The following is a 13,994-nucleotide window of genomic DNA, read 5'->3' as shown; positions in this document are numbered from 1 at the left end:
AGTCGCAGGGGGGTGGCAGCAGCTGTAGCCCATTTCCGACGCGTGGCAGGCGGGCATTGTCCTACGTCACAAAGGACCAAGGGCGGGGTGAAGCGTAGCACCGCCCCTTTCCCCTGCGGCGAGCCCAGTCCTTGGAATTTTTGTCAGTTGGCTGCTGGCTGCACCCCTGTGGTACCCCGTGCTTTCACGGACTGTCCTCAGTCGCTAAGGCAACACTGCACTGCATCTCCTTTCCAAGTCCTCATATTTACAGCCAGTTTCCTCAGGGTTCGATAGTAAATAGGGTTCACTTTTTTTTTTTTTTTGGAAACTGGCAAAAGACGAAATAAAAAGACTACCGTGAGAGGTTTTCAGGGATACACGATTGGGCGTGAAAGGCTTCTCCTCAGATTCCTAGAGAACTGGTGCGCATCGGGAGAGGCCCTCTTGTTTCTGGGGTTTCCTTGAAGTGCCTTCTTAAGGTCAGAGTCATACATTAAGAGGTTTCAGGTTAAGTCACATACTAGTAAACAGGTGCCACTGCTCCCCGCTGGTTAAAAGCCTTTCCGCAGAGCCGACTAGCGATTTGGGACCGGCTACAGGTTTGCATTTTCCTTCTTTCCCCACTTGGGGTCGCCCTTGATTTGAGAGCTGTGAAAGTGCTGCACTCAATATGCCAGGAAATTTGGAAAACTCAGCAGTGGCCACAGGACTGGAAAAAGTCAGTTTTCATTCCAATCCCAAAGAAAAGCAATGCTAAAGAATGCTCAAACTACGGCACAATTGCACTCATCTCACACGCTAGCAGAGCAGTGCTGAAAATTCTCCAAGCCAGGCTTCAACAGTACGTGAACTGTAAACTTCCAGATGTTCAAGCTGGATTTAGAAAAGGCACAGGAACCAGAGATCAAATTGCAAACATCGGGTGGATCATCGAAAAACTGAGAAAGTTCAGAAAAACATCTATTTCTGCTTTATTGACTATGCCAAAGCCTTTGACTGTGTGGATCACAACAAACTGTGGAAAATTCTGAAAGAGATGGGAATACCAGACCACCTGACCAGTCTCTTGAGAAATCTGTATGCAGGTCAAGAAACAACAGTTAGAACTGGACATGAAACAACAGATGGTTCCAAATCGGGAAAGGAGTATGTCAAGGCTGTATATTGTCACCGTGCTTATTTAACTTATATGTAGAGTACATCATGAGAAACGCTGGACTGGATGAAGCACCAAGTGGAATCACGTTTGCTGGGAGAAATATCAATAACCTCAGATATGCAGATGACACCACCCTTATGGCAGAAAGCAAAGAACTAAAGAGCTTTTTGATGAAAGTGAAAGAGGAGAGTGGAAAAGTTGGCTCAACATTCAAAAAACTAAGATCACGGCATCTGGTCCCATCACTTCATGGCAAATAGATGGGGAAACAATGGAAACAGTGACAGACTTTATTTTCTTGGGCTCCAAAATCACTGCAGATGATGACTACAGCCAGGAAATTAAAAGATGCTTGCTCCTTGGAAGAAAAGTTACGACCAACCTAGACGGCATATTAAAAAGCGGAGATAACACTTTGCCAACAAAGGTCGGTCTAGTCAAAGCTTTGGTTTTTCCAGTAGTCACATATGGATGTGAGAATTGGGCTATAAAGAAAGCTGAGCGCTGAAGAATTGATGCTTTTGAACTGTGGTATCGGAGAAGACTCTTGAGAGTCCCTTGTCCTGCGAGAAGATCCAACCAGTCAATCCTAAAGGAGTTCAGTCCTGAATATTCATTGGAAGGACTGATGCTGAAACTGAAACTCCAATCCTTTGGCCACCTGATGCGAAGAACTGACTCATTTGAAAAGACCCTGATGCTGGGAATGATTGAAGGTGGGAGGAGAAGGGGACGACAGAGGATGAGATGGTTGGATGGCATCACCGACTCGATGGACATGAGTCTGAGTAAGCTCCAGGAGTTGGTGATGGACAGAGAGGCCTGGCATACTGCAGTCCATGGGGTCACATAGAGTCAGACACAACTGAGGGATTGAACTGAACTGAGGTGTGGGTAAATTTCATGCTGTTGTTTTTCTTACCAACACTTCGAGATGTCATTATCCACATTCCATAGATGAGAAAATGAGGTAATTTGAGTCGTGGGCATTCTATTTTAATCTCACACAGTTAATATGCAGCAGGGATATGACCAAGTCTGACGCAAAAGCCGTATATGCTCATCTTCGACATTTTAGTATAAAAACTTTACAATATACACAATAAATTTTACTATCCCATCACCGCGGTCTTAAACCCACTACTTGTATACTATCATATCCATTTGGCCATCCAACCATCAATTCAGTATATTTCCAGGCGAATACTCTTACCCAAACCAGGACTTAAGTGAAAGCCTGGTTCTGGAATGGGAGATATTACCTACGTCGGTGATGCTAAGAAAAGCAGCAGCAGTGAGCCTGCTTTAAGCTTTACTTAAAGTGTGCAAAATTTCATACATCTGAAAATTATTTTTAGTTATACATGGGGATAGGGCTCCCCAAGTGGCTCATTGGTAAAGATTCTGCCTGTCAAGCAGATGTGGGTTCGATCCGTGGGTCACAAAGATACCCTGGAGAAGGAATGGCAACCCACTCCAGTATTCTTGCCAGGGAAATCCTGTGGACAGAAGAGCTCGGCGGGCTATAATCCATGGGTAGCAAAGAGTTGACAGGAGTTAAACAGCAGCAGCAGCATGCATAAGAATGGTCATTTTCAAATAGGATTTAAAAAATCCTGAAAGCGAGGGCAGACTTTCATTTCTTAAATAAACTCCAAAGCTTGCTCCCATGTTTTATGTTCTAAATGAAGTAGTGGCTAAGGTTTATTGCGTGGTGACAATTCCTTGGGGTCCCTCGCTGTTCCCTGCCGGAGGACTCTCAGAGGCACACCACCTTCCTAGGAGGTAATTTCTGAGATCCCCCAAATGTGAAGAAGATAAGAAGTTAACATAAGTAGGAAGTCTTTTATTTTATTTTTTGAAAAGCAACCACCAGAGGGACCGGAGGCTCAATTACAGGAAAACCTGAGAGGCCTAAATCAGCGCCTGACAGACGAATGCGCTGGGAGCTAGCCCTTAAGGTTGGCCCGGGGGCTGCGCGCTCAGTGGAGTCTGCGTGCGCCAGTCCTGGGCCCCGAGGCTTAGGCCCCAGGATACCTGGGAGCGGTCGGCACAGGACTCAGCGTCCGGAATGAGAGTGGGATCCCGTAGGACGCCAGCCGAGGGTCTGTAGGAGAAGGAGGAGGAGTCAGGGCTCTGGCCCGCCCTCTTCGCGTAGCCTCTGGCTCGGTGAAAGGGGCCGCAGGCCGCGCCCGCTCCTCCAGCCCCGCCGCCGGGGAGGGGTTTCCCGGGACGCGCCGGCCCCTTTCATCCAGGAAGTGAAAGCGACGTCGGGGTCAATGAAAATAAACGGGGAACCCGGGGTGGAAGGAAGGCGGGCTAGAAGGCGGGAGCGCTCGGCAGCGGAAACGCGAACGGGAGGCCGGCCGGGGTCGCGATTTTGCCGCCGCCTCCTCCGGGGCTAGCCCGGGGATGTCTGAGCCCACGTCTCGAGGCCCCCGAGCTCCACGCAGCGGCCGCCGTCCGGGCCTTTGAGGGCCGCCACGTCCCTGCGACGCGCGCGGCCTGAGGGCGGCTTGGTGCCGGCTGGGGGCGCCGGGGGCGGGGCCCGGGCGGGCGGGGAGGGGTTGCCCAGGCTCTGCGTTTCCCCCATCACTTCGGCCGGCGCTGGGCCAGGAGGATGCGCGGCGCAGGGCTGTGAAGCATGGAGGGGGTTCTGTACAAGTGGACCAACTATCTCACGGGTACGATGGGGTCGGGTGCCCCGGGGGGCGGCGGGGAGAGGGCTTGGGTGGGGGGGCTCCGGCGGGCAGGCTGAGGAGAAGGCGGGTCAGGGACTCCTCCTTCCTTTGCCTGCCAGGGGGACCCCCACAGCGAAATCGGCTGTTTGGTTTCCGGGCTTAATCCCTCTCTCTGTCCCTTGTAAGTACCCATCTGGGTTCTTGAGGGGATAGTTCGAGACTGCGCACCGTCCTCCTGAGGGTGGGAAGTGCACCTGACCACTTCTTTGCCTGTGTAATAATACTTCTGTTTCCTCCTTTAGCTTCCGGAACCATTCTTACTCTACGTATGTTGTTGCAATCGCTGTCTTTACTCGCACTTAATTCAGTAATCTGTTAATAACTGAGTTGTTGGGACATAGGACTGGAATGAACCCTTTAAGATCAAGTTTTCGTTTTAAGAAGTCTTTTCACTGTATCTTTTAATTTTGTTTAGCAACACGGTTTATTTTAAAAGTTCTCTTGTTGAAGTCGTTCGAGCAAAACAAGCAAGATTTTGGAAGCTGTTCTAAGATAATATTCTCTTAGAGGTTGATTGTCAATGAGTTATGCTTGTGCTTTGGAATTCAGTTAAGTGTGTGAGAAATTGTGGGAGAAAGTACAGGATACAGGAAGGTGGAGCCGGCAAGTCAGTTTCACTCGTGAAGTGGAATGAAAGGAATAACTCCAAAAAGCTAGATGTTTCTGCAGCAGTGAGAGACCATCAGGGAAGGGCCCTTTTCCGTGACACCAACAGTCTGGCTTATTAAGAGACTTAAGTCTGAGTTGTAGTCCCATCCCTGCCATCAAGTAATGGTAAGAACAAATCATTTTTTATCTCAAGATCTGAGACTGATAGTGCCAGGGTGATTAACTAGTTTATCCTAAAGGTGTTTTCCAACTCCAGAATTCTATGATCTCACTAAATTAGAGGAAAAGGAATGGATTTAAAGTATGGTTAAGTGGCAAACAGGTATCTTGGTTAAGTGGCAAACAGGTATCTTGGTTTAGTGTAACAGGCCAGTCTTGATTTGCTGCCTGCTTGTTTACTCAGCCAAAAGTAATCGTATGGTAGTTCATCGTGTGTACATCTAACCTTGTGAAAAATCTGCACATAAACACTTTTTAATTGTCTCTTTTTTTAATTAATTGGAATGCTAAAAACATTTATAGCAGCAAATGCTTTATATGATACATAGATGTTTTGTTGCATTAAAATGTCAAACATTTTATTTCTATAACATGTTTTAAGAAAAAACATTAGAAAAATGATGCAAATATTTTTTTATTACGAATTTTCACATGGGCTGTTGTGAGAACAGTTATGCTGTTGAGTTTGACTTTGAGACACTAGCTACTATGTTTTGAGATGCAAATGGTCATCTCATTGCAAATATGCATAAGCACAGTGTCTTGGGAGCTCATGTGAGGAACCTCTTATGTGTAGCCCAGAGCAATGGGTGATTACTAAGATGAGTCATAATTTATTCCAGGAACGAAGTGTAGTGTTAGTGACCCTCCAGCTGGTTGAGCTTTTAACCTTGTGTGCTTCAAGTTTTTATCTGTGTAGAACATTTAAGTTGACTGCTAGTATGGGCGCATAGGAGCTTGATAAAATGAAATCTTTTATTTGGAAGAACTCTTTTTAATATTTAAATTTGGCTCAGTGGCATGCTTACTATTACTTATAGTTCATCTTAGGTCAGAAGGATGAGTGACTGTTCATAGTGTGTTCTTTAAGGAACCTTCCAGTTCCATGACAATGTTCTTTAAGAATCCTTTGTAGAAAATAAGAATTTCAGTAACATGGGATAGTTTGAGATTAAAAAAAATGTGTTTTGAAAAGGTAGTAAAAAAGGGAATACCTATGAATCTTTGTTACAGATATAGTCTTTATATATATGTGTGAATTAATTAAGAGATGATTTTATTAATTATTTCTTCAAAGAGGTATGTAGAGAAGGTCATTAGCAGTCTTAATAATATATTTAACTATAGTCACCTTTAAATTGGTACAAATTCTAAATGAATCATTCTGCTCAATATTTATTTGAAAGAGATACTGAATCACAATAACGCAAGCTTACAGATCACAATTTGCCCCATAAAGACACTGGACCTGGGGTGGAGGAGTGTATTTTCACCATACACTGCTTATAATTTGTCAAGCTGAATTAATGTTTGGAAAGAAACCATTTTCATCATTTCTATGCGTGCCCAGTGCAGTATACCTCATGGATATGCTGCACATCTCTACACTCACGTGTGCGCTCAGTCACTCAGCTGTGTCTGACTCTTCAACTCCATGGACTGTAGACCACCAGGCCCCTCTGTCCATGGAATTTTCCAGGCAGGAATACTGGAGTAGGTCGCCATTTCCTCTTCCAGGGGAATCTTCCCAACCCAGGGATTGAACTCACCTCTCCTGCATTACAGGCGGGTTCTTTACCACTGAGCCACCTGGGAAGCCCCATACTCTCATGGGTAACAGGCAATATCTTAATTTTCTAGTATTTAATCATTCATTCACTCAATCACTTTTTTTTTTTTTTTTTAGCACCTGGTATGTGCCAAGCACCTTTCCTAGGTTCTGGGAATGCAGTGATGAACAAGATAAAGTTCATATACCAATTTGTTAAGCCTCATTAAGGAATATAGTGTTTCATAAAAAGAATTTTCCAAGCATCTGAAACTTGGTTTTGGATATCCATCCCTCTGAACGATATTACCACATTCTCTACTGTGAAATTTAATCTTTTTATGATGACTCAGCATTGTCATTTCGAAAGTGTAACCAGTAAAGCCTTTTGGGGAGTTAAATCCTGGGTCTCTATCAGGGTTTAAGAATGAATCCCCTATCTGTCTCTGTCTTGGTACTATTTGACCCATAAAAACTGAACTGGTTAATCATATAGCAGGCAGTGTCTAAAGTGACCAGGCTGGATGGTGATTTAATAGTCACAGAAAGAACAAGGGCAGTCACACTGCCTCCAGCATGGTCACCGTGTTATTAATCAGTGAACTGTTGTAAATCAGTGCATGCTTGATAAGATTTCAGGGAACACTTGAGTTTGATTCGAAACAGTGGAAGTTAAGTTTCAAGGAAAACCCTCATCCTCATCCCCACTGTTGCATTGGAGCCAAATCTGTGATAGTTGTGTACTGTAGCACTGAATAAACACTAATTAAATGAATTATTTTCAGAGTCTAGCATTTCTGCCTGTGCTGTGTAACGGCAGGGCCAAGAGAGAGGAGTGATGGGAATCCATGCTCTCACCACAGGGTATGCAGCTTCTCTGTAAGAGACTGGAATTCTTTCAGCACTCACTGTGTGCAAGGTGGTTGGTGGTGTTGTTATGGCTGTTGTTCAGTTGCTAAGTTGTGTCCAACTCTGCAACCCTTGGACTGCAGCACGCCTGGCTCCCCTGTCCTTCACTGTCTCCTGGAGTTTACTCAAACTCGTGTCCGTTGAGTTGGTGATGTTCTCTAACCATTTCATCCTCTGTCTCCATCGCCTTCGCCTGCCCTCAGTCTTTCCCAGCATCAGCGTCTTCTCCAGTGAGTCAGCTCTTTGCATCAGTTGGCTGAAGTATTGGAGTTTCAGCTTCACATTCAGTCCTTCCAATGAATATTCAGGGTTGATTTCCTTTAGGATTGGTTTGATCTCTTTGCAGTCCAAGGGACTCGCAAGAGTCTTCTCCAACACTACACTTTGAAAGCATCAGTTCTCTGATGCTCAGCCTTCTTTTTGGTCCAACTCTCACATCTGTACATGACTACAGGAAAAACTGTAGCTTTGACTATTTGGACCTTTGTTGGCAAAGTGATGTCTCTGCTTTTTAATATACTGTTGAAGTTTGTCATAGCTTTCCTTCCAAGGAACAAGGGTCTTCTAAATTTCATGGCTGAAGTCACCATCTTCAGTGATTTTGGAGCCCAAGAAAATAAAGTCGGTCACTGCTTCCACTTTTTCCCCATCTATTTGCCATGAAGTGATGGGACCGGATGCCATGATCTTAGTTTTTTTGAATGTTGAGTTTTAAGCCAGCTATTTCACTCTCCTCTTTCACCTTTATGAAGAGACTCTTTAGTTACTCTTCACTTTCTGCCATTAGGGTGGTGTCATCTGCATATCCAGAGAAGGCAATGGCACCCCACTCCAGTACTCTTGCCTGGAAAATCCCATGACGGAGGAGCCGGGTAGGCTACAGCCCATGGGGTCACTAAGAGTCGGACACGACTGAGCGACTTCACGTTCACTTTTCCCTTTCATGCAGTGGAGAAGGAAATGGCAACCCACTCCAGTATTCTTGCCTGGAGAATCCCAGGAACGGCGGAGCCTGGTGGGCTGCTGTCTATGGGGTCGCACAGAGTCGGACACGACTGAAGCGACTTAGCAGCAGCAGCAGCAGCATCTGCATATCTGAGGTTATTGCTATTTCTCCTGGCAATCTTGATTCCAGCCTGTGATTCATCCAGCCTGGCATTTTGTGTGATATACTCTGCATATAAGTTAAATAAACAGGGTGACAATATACAGCCTTGACGTACTCCTTTTCCAGTTTTGAACTAGTCTATTGTTCCATGTCCAATTCTAACTGTTGCTTCTTGATCTGCATACAAGTTTCTCAGGAGACAGGTGAGGTGGTGGTTTGGTATTCACATCTCTTAAGATTTTCCACAGTTTGTTGTGATCCACACAGTCAAAGGCTTTCATGTAGTCAATGAAGCAGATGTTTTTCTGGAATTCTCTTGATTTCTCTATGATCCAATGAATGTTGGCAGTTTATCTCAGGCAATTTCCTCTGCCTTTTCTAAACCCAGCTTGTACATCTGGAAGTTCTTGGCTCATGTTCTGCTGAAGCCCAGCTTGAAGGATTTTGAGCATTACCTTTCTAGCATGTGAAATGAGTGCTATTGTACCATAGTTTAAAGTTCTTTGGAGTTTGGTTAGGCAAAGTGTGTTATAGTAGAGAGGTAGATCACATTGCAGAATTAAGACAGCTGGGTGGCACCTGGAGGTCTTCTTGTTTAATACACTTATTTTGGAGATGAGAAATTTTTGATATTTATTGAGAGGAAAAGATTTTTCTCAGGTTATTCAACTAAAGGGCTTCCCAGGTGGCTCAAGAATCTTCTTGCCAAGGCAGGAGACGTGGGTTCAATCCCTGGCTTGGGAAGATCCCCTGGAGAAGGAAATGGCAACCCTCTCCAGTTTTATTGCCTGGGAAATTCCATGGACAGAGGAGCCTGGCAGGCTGCTGTCCGTGGGGTTGCAGCAGAGTTGGACAAGACTTAATAACTAAACAACAACAGCAACTCAACTGAAAAATGAAAGTAGAACTGGAACTAGCATCCATATCTTCTGTTACTTTTTCCATTACATCATAACTCAACTCTTGTTCCGTTAGAAAAGAGGAGCAGTTTGTGTTGCACTCTGCATGTAGAGTGGTTATTAAAGATGGGTCTGATGGGTTGTTGATGAGAAGAAGATTGTGAGCCAGAATAAAGGTATCGTTCCCCATATTTATGCTGATCTAGAGGTTTCTCCAGAAATCTCTCCCAACAAAATGGAGATTGATGCAAAAGTATTTGGGGCAGATCTTGGCAGTTAAAAATTTCATTGTTAGAATGTTATTTTAGAATCAAGAAATGACGTGGATAGTAAATTTTGTTATCCTAGTTTTCAGTGTGATGAATGTAACTTTTTATCAATCTTTTGTTATTTATGATCTTTGTAGGTTGGCAGCCTCGTTGGTTTGTTTTAGATAATGGAATCCTGTCCTACTATGATTCTCAAGATGACGTTTGCAAAGGGAGCAAAGGAAGTATAAAGATGGCAGTCTGTGAAATTAAAGGTAAGTGAATATATTGAATTAGATGAATCTGAAGTTAGGTAAGTGATAGTTTCTTCAGCATACTGCAAAAAGAGGAAAAAACCAGGTAGGTATTTTCTAGTACCATTTATCTCCATAGCATTCAGAAGTGGCACTTAGTGTTGTTAAGCACGAGTTTTTTTATATTTCTTCCTCTATAAAAATACTTAGACTTGAAATTCAAAGTACAAGTGTTAGTCTTCCAATTTGGACTTGAATAACAGTTTCTTGTGGATGACACTTTAAGTGTCCATGCTAAGTCTACAAGTGTGTGTGTGTGTGTGTGTGTGTGTGTGTGTGTGTGTGTGTGTGTGTGTGTGTGTGTGTGTGTGTGTGTGTGTGTGTGTGTTTCTCATTCTCATTGAAAAGTATTGTAAAGATTGGAAGCTCAACTCAAAGAAGATGAGGCCAGCGAAGTAGATTTTTTGTGAAGTATGAACTCAAAGTTGTAAACTCTGGTTTTTTGCTGAACTGCACATAAGCTCTTCTGGGTTATAGAGATGTTTTCCTTTTCTTCTTCTTTTTTTGTGATCTTGAGAGTTTGCAGGAGTACTATCAGGAATATTGTAGGAAGTCCCTCTGTTGGAATTTGTCTGATGTTTTCCCCATGATTAGACTGGGCTTATGGGTTTTAGGGCGGAAGATCACAGAGGCAAAGTGCTATTCTCATCACATCGTATCAGGAGTACTTGCTATCAACATGATAGCCCACTTTTTTTCCCCAAGTATAATTTCTATTTTAATTTTTTTGGAGAAGATGGTTTTTCTTCCGTGTGTAAGGACTTCGCTCCTTACATGGGCTTTGGTGGAGGTCATGGGGCAGCTTCTACAGGTCTAAACTGGGGTCAGGGGTGTTTGGTCCATCTGGGCATCATGAGAATGATTCCTGACTATTTGGCTGTGACTGGCACAACTCATGCAGTAATGTAGTTTCAATGTAAGTACAGCTGGGGAAGCACATAGGCATAGAACGCTCGCTCCTGAAATGTCCTTGATGGCTGCAGCCTCTACTCTGTTTTCAGTGATGAATGTTTGAATGGCCTTAATGGTGTCCTTGGGCACACAATGGACAGAGTTGGTGCAGTGAATAGGCTGCACATGGCTATAGCCCTTTTAGGCACGAGTGTTGTTCCTTCTTTTCTGGTCATCTTGGGAGTTAGGACCTGAGAGAGCTGACACATTACTCTTGACATTAACGTTGACCACCTGGCTGAGGCAGTGTCTATCAGATTTCTCTACTGTAAAGTTACCCTCCCCATTTTTTTTTCCATACTGTGCTTTTTTGAAAGGGGAGAAATAAAGTGGTTTAAGTCCTGCTGTAATTTTCATAAAGGAAGGTTTTGTGGACCATTGGTTCATTTGTGTGTGTAGTTGGGGTACGTGGGGTGCAAGCAGGTAGGAGAGAACAGACAAAATGATAATGAAAAGTATTGAATTCTTCGAAGAGAATTGAAGGAAAAGATAAAGCACTAGAGGAAGGAGTGTTAAACCATACAGGGGTTCATGCCTACATAAGATACAGGAACACTTCACCCTGGTGGGACTGTTACATGCATAGTCCCTGAACTATATGAGGTGTAATTTTGTTTATTTTTGTAAATCACACAAGAAAACCACATTCAAAGCATGAATTTTTATTTTAAAAATGATGGTTTTATTTAATCTTATTCCTCAGATTTAATTCCAAATGAGATATAGACTCTTGTCAGAAATCAAGTTACATTCAAAGTTCAAAGATTTGACAACCTTGAGGATATTTAAAAGACTGTTAGTGGCAGAATTCTAAGGCAACGTTAGAACTTTTTCAAGCCATGGCAGCATTTTTATTGTCCTTGTTTGTTTAAAGAATAAGATACAGAAGTGGGCATAAATCTTCAATATTCAGCATTATGAATGCCAGAGTACTGAATTGTGTAATTACCACCCAAATCAAGAATTAGAATATTGTCAGCATTCCAGATGCTGGGATAATAATCATGTTCCCTGAGCCACTAATCTCTCTAAAAGGTTACCATTAATCTGACTTTTATCACCATAGATAAGTAATGTCTGCTTTTGAGCATTTTATAAGTGAAATAGATCAGTATTTTTGTGTGTGTCTGGCTTCTTTAACTCAACATTATGTTTGTGAAAGCCATCTAAATTGTTCTGTGTAACAGTCACCATTCTTATTGATGTGTAATATTTTTATTGTGCGATTGTCCCACAATTTGGCTCTCCATTCTAGTATTGATGGGTGTTTGTATTTTTTCAGTTTAGGGACTATAATAAGTAAAGCTGCCATAAGCATTCTCATATATTTGTTTTGTTTTTTTTTTTTAATATTTTTATTTCTTTATTTGACTGCACTAGGTGTTAGTTGAAGCACACAGGATCTTTAGTTGTGGCATGTGGGATCTAGTTCCCTGACCCGGGATTGAACCTGGGCCCCTGGATTCTAAGGGTGGAATCTTAGCCGCTGGACCACCAGGGAAGCCCCTTTTTGTTTTGTTGAACATATATATGTGTTTCTCTTCAGTACATATCTAGAACTGGAGTGGAGTTGCTAAGGGAGGCATTGACTGTTCATGCATTCAACATTAATGGCTATTAAAGAAAATGTCAAATTTTTTTTTTTGGCTCCTCCATGAGGCATGTGGGATCTTGGTTCCCAGACCAGGGATTGAACCTGTGCCCTCTGCATTGGGAATGTGGAGTCTTAACCCCTGGACTGCCAGGAGGTCCTAGAAAATATTATTCTTGACCTTTGTTAAAATAGCAAGGTATAAGGAAGCAGACTTAGAGATGTAGAGAGCAAGCTAGTAGTTACCAGTGGGGAGCAGAGAGAGAGAAGGAGTAAAATAGGGGTAAGGGATTAAGAGGTACAAGCTACTGTGTATGAAATAAATAAGCTACAAGGATGTATTGTACAGCCAGGGAATGTAGCCAATATTTTATAATAACTATAAAGGATGTAGCGGAACTAAAAGGCCTCTTGATGAGGGTAAAATAGGAGAATAAAAAAGCTGGCTTAAAACTCAGCATTCAAAAAACTAAGATCATGGCATCCAGACCCATCACTTCATGGCAAATAGATGGGGAAAAAGTGGAAGCAGTGACAGATTTTATTTTCTTGGACTCCCAAAATCACTGTGGACAATGACTGCAGCCATGAAATTAAAAGATGCTTGCTCCTTGGAAGAATACCTATCACAAACCTAAACAATGTATTAAAAAGCAGAGATATCACTTTGCTGACAAAGGTCCATATAGTCAAAGCTGTGATTTTTCCAGTAGTCATGTATGGACGTGAGAGTTGGACCATAAAGAAGGCTAAACTCTGAATAATTGATGCTTTCGAATTGTGAATTGTGCCGAAGAAGACTCTTGAGAGTCCCTTGGTCAGCAAGGAGATCAAATCAGTCAATCCTAAAGGAAATCAACCTTGAATATTCATTGGAAGAACTGATGCTTTCCGGTACTTTGGCAACCTAATGGGAAGAGCCGACTGATTGAAAAAGACCCTGAAGCTGAGAAAGTTTGAGGGCAGAAGAAGAGGGTGACAGAGGATGAGATGGTTGGATGGCATCACCGACTCAATGGACATGAGTTTGAGGAAACTTGGGAGATAGTGAAGGACAGGGAAGACTGGTGTGCTGCATTCCATGAGGTCGCAAAGAGTCGGACATGACTTGGTGACCGAACAACAAAATATCCAAGAATGGTCTTTATAAGTAGAATAATAGGATAACAAAACTTTTGTGGCACTTATTTGCCATAGTACACTGAGCATCTGGTCAGTATTTTCAGTAATTGGTCATCTAAGTTAGGGCTTCTGCCAAACTTTCTGGGCCCCTCATCATTTGACTCCACTCAGCTTGTTTATTCATGAATATATCATTATTTTGTAATTCAACACAAGGCTCTATTTAGGCCTGTCTACTGATAATCCTCAATACATATTGTGTTCAGTTCTTCATCTAGGCCTTTTCTTGTGCTATTTTTCTCTTAACCAAGGTCTGCTGTCATTGGATCCTTCTTCAACTTTTTCACTTTCTGCTGCTGCTTACCTTTCATTATAATCACACATGATGTCTCTATACCAAAGAGTTCAACATTTCAGTGCTTTATTTTTAGCGTATTAGTTTGTTGCCTGGATAAAATTATTTCCTCTGTTAGAGCAAAGACACCTTTCTTCCCCCTTTTCTATCTTCCCCTCTGCAAGCACTGCTCTGAGCAGAGTAAATATTTGTTGATTAATGACAATATGACAGAAATTAATCTTACAGCAAAGAATGA

The 13,994-nt window shown here is 42.8% G+C and overlaps 1 protein-coding gene and 1 pseudogene across 7 annotated transcripts in view; one reads left to right on the top strand and one right to left on the bottom strand.

The window, feature by feature from the left end:
* Positions 1-13,994, top strand: part of PLEKHA3 (pleckstrin homology domain containing A3) — a 30,834-nt gene that overhangs the window by 1,393 nt on the left and 15,447 nt on the right. The window contains exons 1-2 of one of the 7 annotated variants that reach the window (XM_081579517.1): positions 127-461; positions 9,582-9,698. In XM_081579517.1, the coding sequence (XP_081435643.1) occupies positions 9,677-9,698 (22 nt within the window). In that variant the 5' untranslated portion in view covers positions 127-461; positions 9,582-9,676. Of the gene's footprint in view, positions 1-126; positions 2,112-2,868; positions 3,247-3,422; positions 4,004-9,581; positions 9,699-13,994 lie in introns of those variants that run through there. The other 6 variants (XM_081579521.1, XM_081579518.1, XM_081579516.1 and 3 more) reach the window with 6 other exon arrangements.
* LOC145542471 (small ribosomal subunit protein eS26 pseudogene) lies at positions 10,508-11,045 on the bottom strand (annotated as a pseudogene).

Source organism: Giraffa tippelskirchi, chromosome 3, assembly GCF_054371585.1.
Source record: "Giraffa tippelskirchi isolate mGirTip1 chromosome 3, T2T-mGirTip1v1.2.pri, whole genome shotgun sequence".
Classification (NCBI taxonomy): Eukaryota; Metazoa; Chordata; class Mammalia; order Artiodactyla; family Giraffidae; genus Giraffa; species Giraffa tippelskirchi.
This window is presented reverse-complemented; position numbering and strand designations above follow the sequence as displayed.